This window comes from Desmodus rotundus, chromosome 1 (genome assembly GCF_022682495.2).
Source record: "Desmodus rotundus isolate HL8 chromosome 1, HLdesRot8A.1, whole genome shotgun sequence".
Classification (NCBI taxonomy): Eukaryota; Metazoa; Chordata; class Mammalia; order Chiroptera; family Phyllostomidae; genus Desmodus; species Desmodus rotundus.
Genome location: NC_071387.1, coordinates 32,755,208 through 32,774,480, shown reverse-complemented (window position 1 = coordinate 32,774,480; position 19,273 = coordinate 32,755,208). Strand labels below are relative to the sequence as shown.

General features: G+C 37.7%; 1 protein-coding gene across 5 annotated transcripts in view; it reads right to left on the bottom strand.

Annotated features, from left to right (window-relative positions):
* UBAP2 (ubiquitin associated protein 2) overlaps positions 1-19,273 on the bottom strand; it is a 120,387-nt gene that overhangs the window by 42,348 nt on the left and 58,766 nt on the right. For 4 of the 5 annotated variants that reach the window (XM_053923269.2, XM_024560055.4, XM_045195198.3 and 1 more), the window contains 2 exons: positions 11,946-12,000; positions 10,376-10,479 (listed from right to left, as the gene is read on the bottom strand). The exons of the other annotated variant lie outside the window; for it this stretch is intronic. In XM_053923269.2, coding sequence (XP_053779244.1) covers positions 10,376-10,479; positions 11,946-12,000 — 159 coding nt within the window. The remainder of the gene's footprint in view (positions 1-10,375; positions 10,480-11,945; positions 12,001-19,273) is intronic. 5 annotated transcript variants of the gene reach the window in all.

The following is a 19,273-nucleotide window of genomic DNA, read 5'->3' as shown; positions in this document are numbered from 1 at the left end:
CTTTTTTGAAAAAAATTTTAACGAGTTCGTTTAAGCCAAACTGATGACAACTGCTAGGAAGCAACACCTCAATGGATTGAGGAAACACTCCCCTCCCTTTCTCTCTTCCAAAAAAAGGGAGGGGGTTCGACTGTAATAGTTAAGACTAAATAAATATTTCAATCTGATCCTCTGTATTGGCTCACTCATCATATCTTTAAATGGTTTCCATAATTTCTCCGAAAGTGCCATAAAAAATTATAAAACCTCTTTGAATTAAGATATTTTCTTATGCAAAAGTAGAAAGAATTAATAGCAAAAAAACACAAGGTGAAATTAATCCTTGTTGGAAATGAGTCCTGAAACCTTGACTGTAGGACCCTGCACAGGCCTCTTAGTACACCCTACACCAAGCTACCCGAATCTAAGGTAAGCCATTCACCTACCCTTCATTCTTACCTTCTTTCTACAATGTAACTTTCTTTCAAGTACTAATAGGTACTGTCCAATCTTTTAATGTATTTCCTTTCAGGCTTTTCTCCAAGTACATGTATAATTTTAAAAGCTCCCAACTGGACTAATTTCAAAGATAGCCAGTACACAATGTTCCTGGTACGACCTCCATCCAACCTTCACTACGCACGTTTTGTCAAATTCATCACAGAAGACAGCACTATAATTTAAAGACTGACAAATTCTAGAAAAAGCTGAAGTTTGATCTAAGAAGTTTTAGAAACATTCTAATGAGGAAACTGAAAACAACTTTCAGTCAAGATGGAGGTGTAGGTAGACACGCTTTGCTTCCTCAAACAACCACAAAAAGAATTACAACTAAATCTCAAAACAAGTAACACCCAGAACTATCAGAAAATCGAACTATATGGAAATCCAACAACTAAGGATTTACAGAAGTCACAATCATCCAGACGGGTAGGAGAGGTGGAGACGAGGATATGGGGCAGAGAGGCAAGGACACACAGTGTGGCGCAGAGAGGTGGCAACGGCAGGCAGAACAGGCACAGGTGGTCCCACATTCATGTGTGGTGGATAAAAATCAGGAGGGATACCTTGGGAGTGAGTGATCCCAGCCCCAGGTCAAACTGCACAGTCCAGGGTTCCAGCGTCGGGAAGATAAATCCCCGTAACTTCTGGCTGTAAAAACAAGCAGGGGGGTTGGGGCAATGGAAGAAACTGCCAGATTTTCAAGAAACTTCACTTAAAGGGCTCGCATGGTGTTAAAACGTATGCAAACCCATCAACTCTTGCATTCAACACCAGGGCAACAGCTGGAAGGGCACTAGTCACATACAGAGAGTGGGTGAAGTTACTGGAAACAGAGTGCCGGGCAAATCTGCAGAAGCCTAGTAGAGGCACAGTCCCCTCTCTGAGCCCTCCCCCACACACAGACCACAAAAGGGTGAAGCCAGTTGCCCCACCCTGGCAATTACCTAAGGCTCTGCCCCCACACAATTGACAGGTGCCTTTTATAAGGAGTCAAAGCAGCTCTACCTAATACACAGAAACAAACAGAGGAAGGCTGCCAAATTGAGGAGACAAATGAAAAAACAGAACAAAACCACAGAAAAAGAACTAAACGAAATGAAGATAGTCAACCTATCAGATGGAGAGTTCAAAACACTGGTGATCAGGATGCTCAAAGAACTCATTCAGTGCGGCAACATAAAGGAAGGTTACACTAAGTTAAATAAAGAAAAACCTACAGGGAACCAACAGTGAAGGTATGGAAACTGGGATTCAAATCAACAATTTGTAACATAAGGAAGAAATAAACATTCATCCAGAACAGAAAGAAGAAACAAATTGAAAAAAAATGAGAGAATAAGAAGTCTCTGGGACATATCCAAATGTGCCAACATCCTAATCACAGGGTACCAGAAGGAAAGAGTGAGAACAAGAAATTGAAAACTTACTTGAAAAAATAATGAAAGAAAACTTCCCAAATTTGGTGAAAGAAATAGACATACAAGTCCAGGAAGCGAGTCCCATACAAGTTGGATCCAAAGAGGACGACACCAAGACACATCAAAATTAAAATGCTAAAGGTTAAAGATAAAAGAGAAAATCTGAAAAGTAGCAAGAGAAAAGAAGTGAATTACCTACAAAGGAGTTCCTAAAAGATTATCAGCTGATTTCTCAAAACAGACTTTGCAGGCAAGGAGTATTCAAAGTGATGAAAAGCAAGGACCTACATACAACCAAGATTACTCTATCCAGCAAAGCTATCATTTAGAATGGAAAGACAGATGAAGTGCTTCCCAAACAAGGTAAAGCTAAAGGAGTTCAACATCACGAAGCTATTATTACATGAAATGTTAAAGGGACTTACTTAAGAAAAAGAAGATCAAAATTATGAACAGTACACAGTCAACAAATTCACAACTATCAACACCTGAATCTAAAACAACAAAGAAACTAAGCAAACAACCAGAACAGGAATAGAACCCTAGGTATAGAGGTCATTTAGACTGTTATCAGCTGGGAGGGTAAGGAGAATGGGGGAAAAGGTGCAGGAATTAAAAAGCATAATTGGTAAATAAAAATATACAAGGGGATGTTAAAAATAGTATAGGAAATGGAGAAGCCAAAGAATTTAGATATATGACCTATGGACATGAATTAAGGGGGGGATTGCTGGACGGAAGGGGGGTACTGGGCAGAGAGGGCAAAGGGGGAAAAACTGGGACAACTGTAATAACACAATCAATAAAATATACATAAAGTAAAGAAAGAAAAAATAGACATTGAAAAACAATTTCAAACCCTCAAAAATCATTCCTAAAACATTCACTTTTAAGGCATCTAAAATTATAATAGGAAAGAAATCATTTATGGTTGAATTTTCCTAAGAACTCCATCATCAATCATCAAACAACCAATACTGGACTGAAAGCCAACAAGTTAAAGTCATAATTCACAGGAAAGGTTCCAAAGTTATAACTCACAGGAAAGACAAAAATTTTGTGAGTGATAAAAGTAGTATATTACTGAATGATAAATTACATGAAGCTGATTATGCACTGGAAATTTGGAGTACAAAGATGTTAATGAAAGCTGGAATGGTAACAGAAAGCTTATGGGGTGAGATGGAGCATAGCAAAAAACTGAAGGCTGGAAAATATCTGAACACAATGATATATAAAGAAGAGATATTTTAGAGGAGAAAGACAATCAGGCATTACAAAAACCTATATATAAAGTATTAAAAAACATCCTAAAGATTAAAATGTAATTTCCTTTTTACTAAAAAAGTTTTAAGTTTTAGTAAAATACTAGTAACATAAAACTTACTATCTTAGCCATTTCTAAAGTGTATTGAAAGTTAAAATACAAAGTTAAACATGCAGAATAGGGTCAGAATCCAGTAGATTTACAATTGGGCAGAAGACAACATATGTACGTAACCGGAAGCAGCAGTGCAACATGGTAATGTGGTATGGCAGGCCGTAGGGGGGAAAACCAGATGCCAGAAGCCAACACCAAGTTGTTGCAGTAACCCAGGTAGACTAAAAAACATCAGACCTCAGATATAAAGGAATACAGAGTCCAATCATAATCCTACTTTGGAATATTAAAATTTTATACTAAGATCTTGGTTTCCATTACAGGCCTGTAGACCTATGCCTCAAACATATGAAAATGTCAAAAACATTAATTAATTTTCATGTTAATAAATTTGAGATATATGTTTTATGTCCAACTTAACTTGATGTTGGTCCTCTCTCAAAAGCACATATGTGGACTTTAGCCAAGATAGAAGCATAGATGTATATGCTTTGCTTCCTCACACAAACAAAAGAAGGACAACAAATTTAAAAACAAAAAAACAACCAGAACTGCCAGAAAATTGAACTGTATGAAAGTCCAACAACCAAGGAGATAAAGAAGAAACATTCATCCACACTGGTAGAAGGTGTGAAGATGGGGAGCCAGGGCAGAGAGGTCAAACAGTAAGGCAGTGGCTGGCAACAGGGCAGGAAAAGGTGGAGGCTGGCTGACTGGGCAGTCCCGCATCCATGTGCAGATAAACCAAAAGAACAACTGGGGAACAAGACAGACCACGTAACCCAGGGTTCCAGTGCAGGAAATAAAGCCTGAAAACTGCTGGCTGTAAAAACTTGTGAGGGTTGTGGCAGTGGGAGAAACTCCCAGTTTCACAGAAGAGTTCGTTGAGGGGCCCATGGGGTACTAGAATCTACACAAGCCCGCACACCCAGGAATCAGCACCAGAAGGGCCTAATTTGCTGGTGGGTAGCGGGGGGAAATGACTGAAAGCTGGGCACAACTTGAGCAAGTGGCATTGTTCCCTCTCTGACCCCTCCCCCCACATACAACATCACAAGGGCAGCAAAGTGGGTTTCCCTGGCCCAGGGGAATACCTAAGGCTCTGCCCCTCCTGTTGTGCCTCCTGTTATGAAGGGCACAACATAACAGGTGCACCAAGGCAAAGAAATATGGCCCAAATGAAAGAATAGATCAAAACTCCAGAAAAGGACCTGGCCGGTGTGGCTAAGTAAGTGTATTGAGTGCCAGCCTGCGAAATCAAGAGGTTGCTGGCTCAATTCCAAATCTAGGGCACATGCCTGGGTTGCTGGCCAGGACCCTGGTGAAGGTTGCATGACAGGCAACAAGACATTGATATTTCTCTACCTCTTTTTATCCCTCTCTAAAAATAATAATAAAAAAAAAACCTTTAAAAAAGAAATCTCCAGAAAAAGAACTAAGTGACGAGGAGATAGCCAACCTATCACATGCAGAGTTCAAAACACTGGTAATTCAGGATACTCACAGAAATGATTCAGTATGGACGCAAAATAAAGAAAGAAATGAAAGCTATACAAAATGAAATAGAAAAAGATATACAAGGGAACCTACAGTGAAGGGAAGGAAACTGAGACTCCAATCAACAATTTGGGACAGAAGGAAGAAACAAACATTCGACCAGAACAAAATGAAGAAACAAGGATTCAAAAAAATGAGGAGAGGCTTAGGAACCTCTGGGAGAACTTTAAATGTTCCAACATCCACATCACAGGGGTGCCAGAAGAAGAGGAAGAGCAAGAAATCGAAAACTTACTTGAAAAAATAATAAAGAAAAACTTCCCCAATCTGGCAAAGAAAATAGACATGCAAGTCCAGGAAGCTCATGGGTTGAACTGATATGTACAACCCATGGACAGGAAGAGAGTCCCAAAGAAGTTGGATCTCAGGAGGAATACACCAAGACACATCATAATTACATTATCCAAGATTAAAGATAAGGAGAGAATCTTCAAAGCAGCAAGAGAAAAGAAGAGTTACTGACAAAGGAGTTCCCAGAAGACTATCAGCTGATTTCTCAAAAGAAACTTTACAGGCAAGAAGGGGCTGGAAAGAAGTATTCAAAGTTATGAAAGGCAAGGACCTACATCCAAGATTACTCTATCCAGAAAAGCTATCATTTTGAATGGAAGGGCAGATAAAGTGCTTCCCAGATAATGTATAGTTAAAGGAGTTCATCACCAAGCTCTTATTATGTGAAATGTTAAGGGGACTTATCAAAGAAAAAGAGGAATATCAAAAACTATAAACAGTAAAATGACAACAAACTCACAGCTATCGACAACTGAATCTAACAAACAAAAACAAACTAAGCAAACAACTAGAACAGGAACAGAATCACAGAAATGGAGATCACATAGAGGGTTATCAGCAGGGAGGGAGAAGAGGAGGAACGGGGGAGAAGGTACAGGGAATAAGAAGCATAACTGGTAGGTACAAAATAGAAGGAGGTTAAGAATAGCATAGGAAACAGAGAAGCCAAAGAACTGATATGTACAACCCATGGGCAGGAACTAAGGTGGCGGGGGAATGCTGGAGGGAGAGGAGCTACAGAGTGGAGGGGAATAAAGTGGAGGAAGAAAATGGGACAACTGTAACAGCATAATCAATCAATACACTTTTAAAAAAGCACATACAAGGCAGCCATGTATGAGAAAGGAAAACGATGATGCAAAAATCTGTGGTGCCTTGGAAGTCAATCTGAAGAACACTATATAGTTGTAAAAATATAGATTACACACATTTATTTGATGGGTTCTATTAGTTAACCTTGATAAAATGGAAGATATTATAAACATTTTATAAAATTCTTAAGGAAATTTTTAAAATAAAAATTCATACCTTTCCTGAGCTATATTCAGAGCATTTGATGCCAGTTATGTAGAGCAATATAAAATGGAAGTTTTTAACATATCAGAACAATTAAGGTATTCATCAGAAGAGAAAATGGTCAGCAAATTAAATAAAAAGAGATGCATCAAACCTCAGTACATACTGTGCTCCAATGAGAGGGAAACTTACTGTAATTCACACTGTGACAGGCCACTGTGACTCAAGTATGAATCTTATTAGCCAGGTGGACCTTGAACACCCAATTTGCATCAACTACCCTAGGTTCTCCAAGCTCCCTTCCCACGTGTCAAAGAGCACTCCAAACTACTTAATAGGTACACTGCTTTTAGTAAATGTATAAGTAAGTATTCTGACTATCCTTCAGTTTTGTATTTTGGTTAGTGTTAGTGTGACTCTAAGGAATGGATTTGATTATTATGCTGTCAGGAGTCATGTTTCTGAACCCGTAAGACTGAGGGCTGGACTCAACTCTGTGTTATCAGCAAGACAACAGCATTCTGTGAGGTCTCCAGAGAAACGGCACCCCATCAGGTGAACACACATCCTTTAATTGTATTCTGCATCAAACACAATATGCTTTTCACTTACTTTTCAGTAAGTGAAAAACACTTACTGAAAGTGTTTTTCAGTAAGGAATCTGCTACTAAATGAAAATGAGGGGAAAAAAGCATGAAGCAAAAGTGGAAACAGAAAACAGGAGAAAGAAAAAGAGGCAGAATAAGAAAAAGGAAAATAGCAGTTAATCAAGTAATTCAACATTGTTTCAACACTTGATTTAAAATTCAGTGATTAGGAATAAAGCTGCTATAGACATCACATGCAGGTTTTTGTATAGATGTGTTTTCATTCCTCTTCGATAAAAACCCAGTATTGGGATTGTCAGATTGCATGTTAAACGCATGCTTTCCCATGAGAAATTTATGAGTTCAAATTACTCTGCCATTTTCACTAACACTTGGTACTGTCAGTTTTCTCTTAAAGCTATTTTAACGGATGAATGGTGGTAACCTATTGTGATTTTACTTTGTATTTCCCCAATGACCAATGAAGATGAGAGTGTTTTTGTATGCTTATTTGCCATTCGAATCTTTCTTTGTGAAACATGCTCAAATCTTTCACTCATTTTTATTCAGAAATAATTAGATTCACAAGAAGTTACCTTTCACCCAATATCCTGGATAATTACATCTCACAAAATTATAGTACAACATAATAACCAGAAATTTGGCATAGATGCTATGTGTGTCTAAGTTCTATGGCATTTTTAAAATTATGATAAAAAACATACTACACAAAATATACTATGTTAACGCTTTCAATTTATTTATTTATTTTCAACATTTTATTTCTTATTTCTTTTTAGATAGAAGGGAAGGGAGGGAGAAAAAGAGAGAGAAACAGTAATCAGTTACCTCTCATACTTGACTGGTCCAAGGACTGAACCTGCAACCCAAGCATATGCCCTGACTAGAACTGAACCAACGACCTTTCACTTTGCGAAGAGATGCCCAACCAAATGAGCCACACATGTCAGGGCCACGCTAACCCTTTTGAAATGTAGAATTCACTGGGATTAAGGACATCTGCATAGTAACTAATGTACTACAACCCATTTCTACAAAAAATTTTTTTCATTTTTTTGTTCATTTTTAATTGCTCATTTGTTGTTTAGGGGGGTTGTTTGCTTTCTTATTAATGAGTTGTGAGACTTCTTTATATATTCTGTATATATTTAAAAAGTCTTTTTACATATATAAAAGAATACATTTTATATATTTTAAAAATCTTTTTAAGTAGTTTTATAAATATTTCCTCCTAAATTATGCCTTGTCCTTTTGTTTTCTTTATTCTCTTCTAAAGAATCAAGTTTTTCTTTTATGACTTTTACTTTTCTTTACCTAATCCAAGTAACTAAGATTTGTTCCCCTATTTTCTTTAGAAGTTGTGCTTTTAGATTTCACATTTAGAGATATTACCCATTTCCAGTTATTTTTTGTATACAGTATAACCTAAGACACTAAACTGTCTTTGAACCTTTGTCCAAAATCAATTAGCCATGTACCTGTGGGTTTATTTCTATACCTGTAATTATATAATTGATCTCACTCTATGCTTTCGTCAATTCCAAGCCTTGAGCACTATAGCTTCACAGTCATCTCATGTACCAAAAGGTTGCAGGTTTGATCCCCAGTTGAGGCATATACAGGAAGCAACTGATCTATGTTCTCTCTCACATCAATGTTTCACTCACTCTCTCCCTTCCTCTCTCTCTCAAATCAATACATTTATTCTCAGGTGAGGATTTTAAAAAAAACAAGACAGATATTGTTTTTGTTGAATGTTTTCCTTATTGAAACGATGTGAATTTTCTCCTTTATTCTGTTAAAGGAATGCATAAAAATCATTTTTGTTGAGATATAACTTACAAAGCATAAAACCCATCCTTTTAAAGTATTCAACTGAGTAGTTTTTAGTATATTCACAAGTTGTGATCTATTCCAGAATACCTTCATCATTTCAAAAAGTAATCTTGCCCTGGCTGGTGTAGCTTAGGGACTAAGTGCCAGCCTGCGAACCAAAGGGTCGCCAGTTTGATTCCCAGTCAGGGCACATGCCTGGGTTGCAGGCCAAGTCCCCTGTAGGGGGTGTGTGAGAAGCAATCACATATTGACGTTTCTCTCTCTAGATTTCTTGCTCCCTCCCTTCCACCTCTCTAAAAAATAAATTTAAAAAATCTTAAAGAAAAAAAAGTTATCTTGAACATATTAGCAGTCAGTACTTATTATTCCCAAAGGTTCCAAGATGTTGGCAACTACCAACCTACTTTCTGTCTCTATGTACTTAACTACTCTGGACATTTCACATAAATGAAATCATACAATATCAGTACTTCATTCTTTTTTTATGGCAGAATGATATTCCATTGCATGGATAATAGACATTTTACTTTTCCACTGAAAGACATTGGTCTCCACTTTTTAGCAATTATGAGTTATGCTTCTATAGAGAACATTTCTGTGAACCTAAATCTTCTATTATCCTGAAAACATATCTAGGAGTTGACTGGTTTTTAAATGTTAAACAAATTTGAGTACCAGGTATAAATTTAACATGGCTATGATGTGTGTTATCCTTTTTTCTATCTTCACAAATTCTGTTTTCTAGCATTTTGGCTTAAGACTTTACATCTGTGTTGAAAGTGAGATTAATTCCAAATGTTAGCACAAAATGTATCGACATAAAGTATCTGCCTATGATCTTTTAATACTGATCATAAATAATTGATATTAATATTCCTTTTCTCATTCCTACAACCAATTATTTATGCTGCTTCTCCTTGATCAGTCCAACAATGTTTATGAATTTACCTAGTCTTTTCAAATTATCATTTATAACTGTTGTTGATCATCTCTACACAATCTTTGGTTTCTAGCTCATTGACTGTGCTTCTGTGATGCACTGTCTTATTTGTTTTTTTACCAGAGTTGATGTTATATAGAAGTATCAAATTATTTCTTAATGAATACAATCACAAGTTATTATCATGAACAAATGTTCCAAAGACCTCTATTAAATAAACAAGCCCAATTAACAATTATCTACCCATGAATTTCAGAAAAGAAATAATCCAAAAACAGCAGGATACAGAAAAACCTGCAAAAGTAATTGCTGCCTTAAACCCATCTATCATCTATCACTTTATCTGCCCAAATTTTAGTGTCCACCATTAACATACTTCCCGTAAGAAGTGTTTTCCTAAGAAATTCTGTAAATCCCTGACACACTGACGGGGGTAACTAGACTTATCAGAGGGATCACTTCATAAGTTATATGAAAGTCTAACCACTATGCTGTACATCTGAAACTAATATAATATTGAATGTTGACTGCAACGAAAAATAAATTTTAATAAAATAAAAAATGCCTGACACACTGAGATTTGAGTGTGGATTTGTGCTGACTTACACAGACTGATTACAAGCTCTTCCTCCGAGTGCAGAAAGGGAAAAAATCAAATACCGTATCATCAATGAGATTTGTTAAGTGAGAGACTTTGGAGGTGTAAGAACAACCTAACAGTAGTCTCAAAGGCAGGACAGCAGGCTGTTTTTCATTATTCTCCATCAGCACACTTTGATGTCATCTTTGTATGCATGTTAACTCAAACATTGAAAGCACATCTCTGATAACAATAGGCACTTACCACTTCCCTCATCTGCACCATTCTGAGCAGCTTCCCAAACTACTGGTTTTGTCCCACACCCATCTATAGATGGAGAATTTGAACAGTCTGCAGGATTAAATGTCCTGGGGTTTGAAATAAAGAATAAAGGCAAATGAAGCAATCAACAAAGTCACAAAATTAACTGTACATCATCTTCCCAAAACAAGCCCTGTCCCTTCTAAGAGCCACTATAAGAAACGTCACCTTTATTCTCCTATTTAATTATAGCTAAATTCTTCTGGCTACTTGGATACAGATCTTCTGAAGAGCAGAATTGCCTAGGGACCTTCCATGCACTCTTACACAATGAGATGCCCTTATTTCCCGAAATTGCTGTCCTATGCATCTGAAACAGGTGTGGACACACAATCACTGCAGGCCGCACGAGGGCTCTATGGAAAGTCCCCCTGAAAACTAAATCCAGACTTGAACTGCAACTTGTCTTTTCTTTTGAAATCAAAATCCAAGTTTGGCTTTGAACCTTTTACAACAGTTGTATCTGAGCCCTTTTTTTAATTGAAACAATAGATATAAATGTTTTGAACAAGAAACAAAAATGTTTTGTTCAATTCCTCTTTTTTGGCTCATTAAAATCCTAAATTCCCTTGACGCAGAGGTCTAACTAGAGCCAAATTAAGTACTATCTTTGAAATTTTCACAACAAAATTTTCTTTCCAGCTTAACTAAGATTATCATTAGCTTTTTTTAATCACAAATAATGTTTTTGAAAGTAAACAGCAAAATCCACAAAACAGTTTAAAACTACTGGGCCGGGCATACACTTTTAAGTGTTTGCTCCCAGTGTTTTCACCCTTCCTTTATCTACAGGGAGCTCCAGCAAAAAACAGATGGCAGGGACCCCTACCAGTGCTGTCCTAAGGATATGGAGAGACATAGGGCTTTTCCTGGAACCAATTCCCTTCCTTTCTTGACTATAATCTACATATGGCTTCTGTAAAATGCTTGAAAACTTTTTTCTAAATATCTGGGGGAAGCTAATGTTTTAGACGCACCAAAAAGCAAAAGAACAGGAGGAGATAATGAACAAACTGATTATACCACTTATTTAGTAATAGTATGATCACCATTCACCATTACAATTCAAGGAAAAACTATCACTTTGACATAAATAAACATTGCATTTATTTACCACTCAAAGACTACTGCTGGATTTACCAACATAACTCTTATGCAGTGGTTTTTCAGCTAGGGGCGACTGTGCACCTTCCTCCCAGGAAACATGTGGCAATGTCTGGAGACATTTTTGATTGTCACGACTTGAGAAGGGGTGCTACCAGTATCTAGCTGTGAACGGCCAGGGATGTTGCTAAACAACCTACAATGAAAAGGACACCACATCACCTGAACAAACTATTATCCAATCCAAAATGTCAACAGAATCAAGGCTAAAAACTCTGCTCTAAGTAAGGCCCATTGCACCAGAATATCTGACTCACCAGAATAAATTAGGTACAGTAAAGAAAAAGTAAAACCTCAAAGTAACAACTAGGGAAGGTAGTAACTACAAAAATAGGATGACTAAACTTACCCCATGCCTTGGGTTGAGACTCTTCCTGCCCCTCTCCCTCTGCCATGTCCAAATCCTTAAAAAAAAATTATAGTGTAAAACAATACTTGTGTCCTACACAATTACAATTTGACTAACTTCATCCTATATGCAGCTATTCAAAAAATATTGTCACTGTTCCTAATAGTACCATCATTCCCTCCAGTACACCCAACCTGTTGGTCCCTACTGACACAACTACCTACATAACTATTGATTTAAAAGTATAGAAGAATATTTGTCTGCTTGTATACTATTTGTCACATGTAGCATCTTAACACAGGCAGATTATATTAAAATATATTCTGGCTCTGACTTCCAGTGAAGATGGAGGCCTAGGTAAAAACAGCTCACCTACTCGCACAACCACAGCAAAAAATTACAACTAAACTACTAAATAAGGATCACCCAGAATCGTCAAAAAATCGAGCTGTATGGAAGCCTGAGAACCAAGGAATTAAAGAAGTCACACTCATTCTAACAGGTAGGAGGTGTGGAGACGTGGAACAGATGGTCTCATATGTGGTAGATAAAAATTAGGAGGGGTATATCGGGAGCGAGGGGTCCCACCCCCACACCAGACCATGCAGCCCAGGGTGCCAGTGCCAGGAAGATAAGTCCCCTTAACTTCTGGCTGTAAAATACAGTGGTGGTTGGGGCAGTGGAAAAAGCTACGGTATTCTCAGGCTCTCCTCTTTAAATGGCTCACAACAGACTAGGACTTACACAGACTCACTCCCTGTGGGCTGCGGCACCAAGCAGCAGCTTGAAGGGCACCAGAGCATACAGGGAGAAACTGAGGTGTCCGGCATAAGGCAAGTGCCGGGGGATAGCTTCCTTCCAGACAAAACTCCAGAGTCCAGGCAGCGGCCACTTAGCCTTCTCTGAGCCCTCCACAACACAGCCACAGAGCTGCCCCACCATATCTGAGACTCCATCACCCTAGTTCACAGGGGTTGTCCTGCCCTGGCAATTACATAAGGCTCTGCATCATCCAACCTGATATACAGTCTTTTCTACATTAGACCACGCTACTAAGACAGGGAGTCAAAACAGCTCTACCTAATCCATAGAAACAAACATAGGGAGGTTGCCAAATTGAGGAGACAAAGAAACAAGGCCCAAATGAAAGAATAGAACAAAACTCCAGAAAACGAACTAAACAAAATGGAGATAAACTATCTGATACAGAGTTCAAAACACTGGTTATCAGGACCCTCAACTGGGTGCTTCAACAGCATAAAAAAGACCCAGGCAGAAATAAAGGTTACACTAAGTGAAATAAAGAAACACTTACAGGGAATCAACAGTGGAGTGGATGAAGCTGAGAATCAAATTAATGATTTGGAACACAAGGAAGAAAAAATTAGAACAGCAAGAAGAGAAAAGAATCCAAAAGAAACAAGGAGAGGCTAAGGAGCCTCTGGGACAACTTCAAGCATTACAACATTCACATCACAAGAGTGCCAGAAGGAGAAGAGGAAGAGCAAGAAATTGAAAACCCATTTGAATAAATAATGAAAGAAACCTTCCCTAAGTTGGTGAAGGAAATAGATATACAAGTCCAGGAAGCACAGAATCCCAATAAGACAGATATAAAGAGAACCACAGCAAGACACATCAAAATTAAAATGCCAAAAGATTAAAGATATAAAGAAGAGAATCATAAAAGCAGCAAAAGAAAAGCAGTTACCCTACAGCGGAGTTCCCATAAGAATGTCAGCTATTTTCTCAAAAGAAACTTTGCAGGCTGGAAAGGATTGATAAGACATATTCAGAGTCATGAAAAGCAGGAACCTACAGCCAAGATTGCTCTACCCAGCAAAGCTATAATTTAGAATCGAAGGGCCCATAAAGAGCTACCCAGACAAGAAAAAAACTAAAAGAGTTCATCATCACCAAACCTTTATATGAAATGTTAAAGGGAATTATTTAAGAAAAGGACAAAGCCCTGGCTGGTGTGGCTCAGTGGACTGAGTGCTGGCCTGCAAACCAAAGGGTCACTGGTTCGATTCCCGGTCAGGGCAAACGCCTGGGTTATGGGCCAGGTCCCCAGCAGGGGGCACCCAAGAGGCAACCACACATTGATGTTTCTCTCCCACTCTTTCTCCCTCCCTCACCCTCTCTAAAAATAAATAAAATCTTTTTAAAAAAAGATCACAACTATGAACAACAAAATGGCAAAACATACATATCTATCAACAATTGAATCTAAAAAACAAACTAAGCAAACAAGAAGAACAGAGATAGAATCTTGGATAGGGAGAGCATTTTGATGGCTGTCAGATAGGAGCGGCTGTGGGAGAATGGGTGAAGAAGTGAGGGAATTAAGGAGTACAATAGGCAATTACAGAACAGCCATGGGGATATAAAGTAGGGTATAAGAAAGGGAGTCACCAAAGACTTATATGCGTGATCCATGAACATGAACAACAGTGGGGAGGTTGCCTGAGCAAGTGAGGGGTGCTGGATGGAGGAGGGCCAGGGGGGAGTTATTGGGGCAACTGTAATAGCATAATCATTAAAATATATTTTAAAACATAAAAATAAATAAAAATAAAAACTATTCTGGCTCTTTTAAAACAAGATAGTAAAACCAACATGACATTGTAAAGCCTCTTCTATAAAATAAAATGAGAACCAGAAAGAGAAAACTGCTAAGTAAACTGGTAGCACTATACCATTAAATACCATTTTCAATGGTAGGACTTTAACCAATAACCCATGTGCCAGCAATCAAGGCAGCTGACAAGAACAGAAAACTTTATTCAACAACTCTTCAGTCTTTCTTGATCAGAATCCTAAACTGTGGATTAAAGACTTAACGACCTAAAACTATATAACTCTTAAGGACAAAATATAGAGCAAAAGCTTCAAAGCACTGAGTTAATGATTTCTCGGATATGACATGAAAGGCATAGGCCAGGAAGAAAAAGAGACATCAGATTTGTGCATCAAAATTCACTCTCCTTTCCAACTTGGGCCTGGCATAATGGCTCCTGCAAATATGGGCCATTGTGCTATCAAAGAGGTAGCGACCAGTGAATACACCATGAACATTCACAAGCACACCCCAAAACTTTGCCATGAAGGAGATGGGAGCTCCAGATGTCTGCATTGGCACCAGGCTGGACAAAGCTGTCTGAGCCAAAGGAATAAGGAATGTCACATACCGTATCCTGGGGCGGTAGTCCAAAAAATGTAATGAGGGTGAAGATTCACCAAACAAGCTCTATACTTTGGTCACCTACGTCCCTCTCACCACTTTCAAAAAACTACAAACAGTTAACTGGATGAAAACTAACTGCTGATTGTCAAATGAAGTTATAAAATTGCCAAAAAAAACCCCCAAACACTATCAACAAAAATAAATAGATGACAAACACCAACAGAGTACAAAAGCAACCTGTCGAACACCAGCGCATCAGATATTTGCCAAAGCGGTAATACTGAGAATTCAAGGAGAATTTGCACAACTCAACACAATGAGCCACCCAATTAAAAAATGGGCAAAGAACTTGAATATTTCTCCAAAGGATATATACAAATGGTTAAAAAGCACACAAAAAGATTCTCAACATCACTAATCATTAGGGAAACCTGGTATCTATTATGATGGCTACTCTTAAAAAAAAAGAATAGAACATAACAATAACTAGCAAGTATGTAGAGAAATTGAAGCTCTTGTGCACCTTTTGGTAGGAACATAAAATGGTGCAGTCACCATGGAAAACAGTATGGCAGTTCCTCCCAAAATTAAAAATAGAATTACCATATGATCCTGCAATTCCACTCAAGAGAATATGAAAATAGGGTCTTATCAAAAAACAAGTGCTGGCTTGTTGTAGAGAAAGGGGAACCCTTTTGCACTGTTGGTGGGAATGTAGACTGGTACAGCCACCGTGGAAAGCAGTATGGAGATACCTCAAAAAATTAAAAATGGATCTGCCTTTTGACCCAGCAATCCCACTTCTGGGAATAAATCCAAAGGAAGCCAAAACAGTAATTCGAAAGAACTTAAGCACCCCTACGTTCACAGCAGCATTATTTACAATCGCCAAGCTATGGAAACAGCCCAAGTGTCCATCAGTAGAGGAGTGGCTAAAACAAGTATGGGACGTTTACACAATGGAATTCTACTTGGCTGTAAGAAAGAAGAAAACTTTACCCTTTGTGACAGTGTGGATGGACATGGAGAACAATAAGGCAGTCAGGGAAAGATAAACACTGTATTATTTCACTCATACGTGGAATGCAATAAACAAACTGAACTAACAAGCAAAACAGAGACAGACTCATAGATGGAGAACAGGTGACAGCGAGTGGGGGTGGGAAAGGTTAGAGGGTGGAGGGATTGAGCAAAATGAAAAAGGACTCATGGACACGGACAACAGTGTGGTGACTGCTGAGGGGAGGGGTATAAGGGCAGTGGACATGGCAATGGAAAAATATAATAAAGATAAAAAATAAAAAAGAAATAAAGCAGGGCCTTAAGTTATTTCAACAGTAATATCAGCCTTATTCACAATAGCTAAAAGGCAGAAGCAACCCAAGTACCTATTAGTAGATAAGTAGAAAAATGGATAAATGTGGTATATACATTAAGGGAAATGTTATTCAGCCTTAAAAAGAAGGAAAGTCTGACACATGAGACAACACGGATGAACCTTGAGGACACTGTGCTAAGAGAAACAGTCCAGTAACAAAAGGACAAATATTTTGATTCCACTTATATGCGGTACATAAAAATAGTCAAATTCAGAGAAAAGTGGTTGCCAGGAGCTACATTAGCTATGCTAATGTAACTAAAATGTATATTAATCATGTCTAGCTAACTTATCCAACAGTTCAAGTTAAACTATTAAAAATATGGTCTTGATAAAATCTACCTTATTCCCAGAGATGGTGGAATAGAGGGAAATGTCCTAATAAGTGGAAGAATCTTAATAACATATAACAATAGCTACTGTCTATTGTAATGCTGTCAAAAAGCAAAGTTAAAAAAATCAACCCTGTTGTATATCCATACAATGAAATGTTATTTGGTCATAAAAAGAAATGAAGTACTGATACATTCTACAACAGTGATGAACCTTTCAAACATTAAGCTAGGTGAAAGAAGCCCGTTACAAAAAAAAAAAAACAAAAAACAACCAACACTGTAAGAGTCTATTTACATGGCATGTCCAGAATAGGCAAATTCATACATATAGCAATTAGATTAATGCTTGTTTACTGCTGGGGCAGGGGATGAGGGTAAAGGAATTGGGAATTGATAAAGGGTACAGAGTTTCTTTTTGAAGTGATAAAAATATTCTTATATTGATTATGGTGATGGTTGCATAATTCTATGAATATACTAAAAATCAATCATTGAATTGTGTAATTTAAATGGGTGAATTGCATGGCACATAAATTCTATCTCAAGAATATTTTCTTTTTTGCTATAATGAACAGTTACCAAGGAAGAAAGCAAAAGGAAAACACAACTACTCCTGGCAAGTGGGTTCATGTGCACCTGTAACAAAAGAGAATGCATTTCACTGGCATGCATGTGACAAACTGCACTAACAGTGCTTAAATATTAGTATCAGCAAAATTTTAAAAAGGGATTCTGCTAAGAAATCATTAAATGATATCTAAAATACGTGAGCTAGGAAGCAAGATGTGCATAAAAGAGGAGAAAGAATTTTATTGGAGAAATACATATCCTAAGACAAGTAATTCAAAAAATCCTGCAAATTCCCTGAAAAAAGTCAGTATCAACTACGTGGATATGGTTAATATTTGCAGTCAAGTATTAAGCACGAACAAGCCAAACATCTTAAGATTTTTAAAAACTGAACCCAAATTTTAGCAAGATAACAAAATTGTTCTTTCCTATTCCCCTGGCTAGTGATGTTACCAGTAAGACTGTTCTGTATGAGCGAACAGCTATTTTCACCTAACAGCTCAAAATAAAGACCCAGGGTCTTTTAATAGAGAAAAACAAGATTTAAAAAGATCATCTTAAAAAATAAACCAATGTAATGATAAACGCTATACCTTTTCTCCTAGCAGTTTCTCTAGGGATTCTGTACTACATCTATAGTAAATAATTGCTCAAGTTTTCAATGTTTTAGTATTATGTCTTTTATACTGAGAGCCAGAATAGAAAAGGTGTTCATTTCCGTTGAAAAAAGCCAAAACTCAGGACAATCAACCAACTCCAGATGTCCCCCCTGGTGCCACACAGTAACAGCCAGTAGGGAGTGATCCTCATCTAGGAAGACAGAAAGCAATCCCCTTCCCTTATCTCCAAAAGACTGTAAAGAGGGCTTTAATAATAGCCAAATGCACCAGAAAGCACATGTACTTTAATTCATCACTGCACACTCTGGCTCATGACTAGTTCTAAAATTCTTTGTACAAACAGAAGTCCCCAAATAGTCAAAAGCTGGTTCAGTGATAAAAAATGGTTGTTATGAGCTGTCCCCATGCCCAGAAACCTGTCAGCCCACCTCAAAGTAGAGCATCTCTGGGGCTTCTATAACTGAGAGACTTGGGAGTGAGGCAAACTGTAACTCTCTGTCCCTGAGTCAGGGTATTATATTCTTGTAGAGGTAGGAATACACCTTCCCCAGCCTAAAGCAGCATAAATTGAACAAATGACAATAACAAAATACCCCTGGAATTAAGTGAGGAAGAAAGCCTTAGAATCCGCCCTTATATGCCATACATATATTAGCTTTTTCCTTAGCAAGAAAGTCTGATTATAAATGTGTCAAAATAATTACTTCAGGAAAAAAAAAATTGATACTAGAGAATGAAAGTCGGATGAAAACAAGATATTTACAAAGTCTCAGAGTACTCTCCCTCCCCCAAAATACTTATAAAAGGGAGGGGGGTTGTAACTTTTCAAAAGAGAAACTTGGCAGAAATCACCTTCCTTAAATAAAATATAACATCACTAGTAACGGGATAAAGCTGCCTCATGTTACAGCTGTGGTCACTTTGTGGTACTCCTGCCAAAAATAGCTAAGCTGAGTTAGGAGAAAACTTCTCAGATTGGTATTGAAAGACATTCTACGAGAGTCCATATGTTTCAAAAGCATCAAGGCCATGAAAGACAAAGACTTTTCCAGAGTGATAAACTGTTCTGAAGAACAAATTCAATCTAGAACAGACAGAGAAACTAAATACAATGTGTGTTCCCGGATTAGGTCCCAGACCAGAATATTTTCTTTTACTGTTATGAAAACATCAGCAAGATAAATTAAAATTTCTGAATAAGGCCTCTAGATTGCCTCAAGAGTAATTTTCTGACTCTA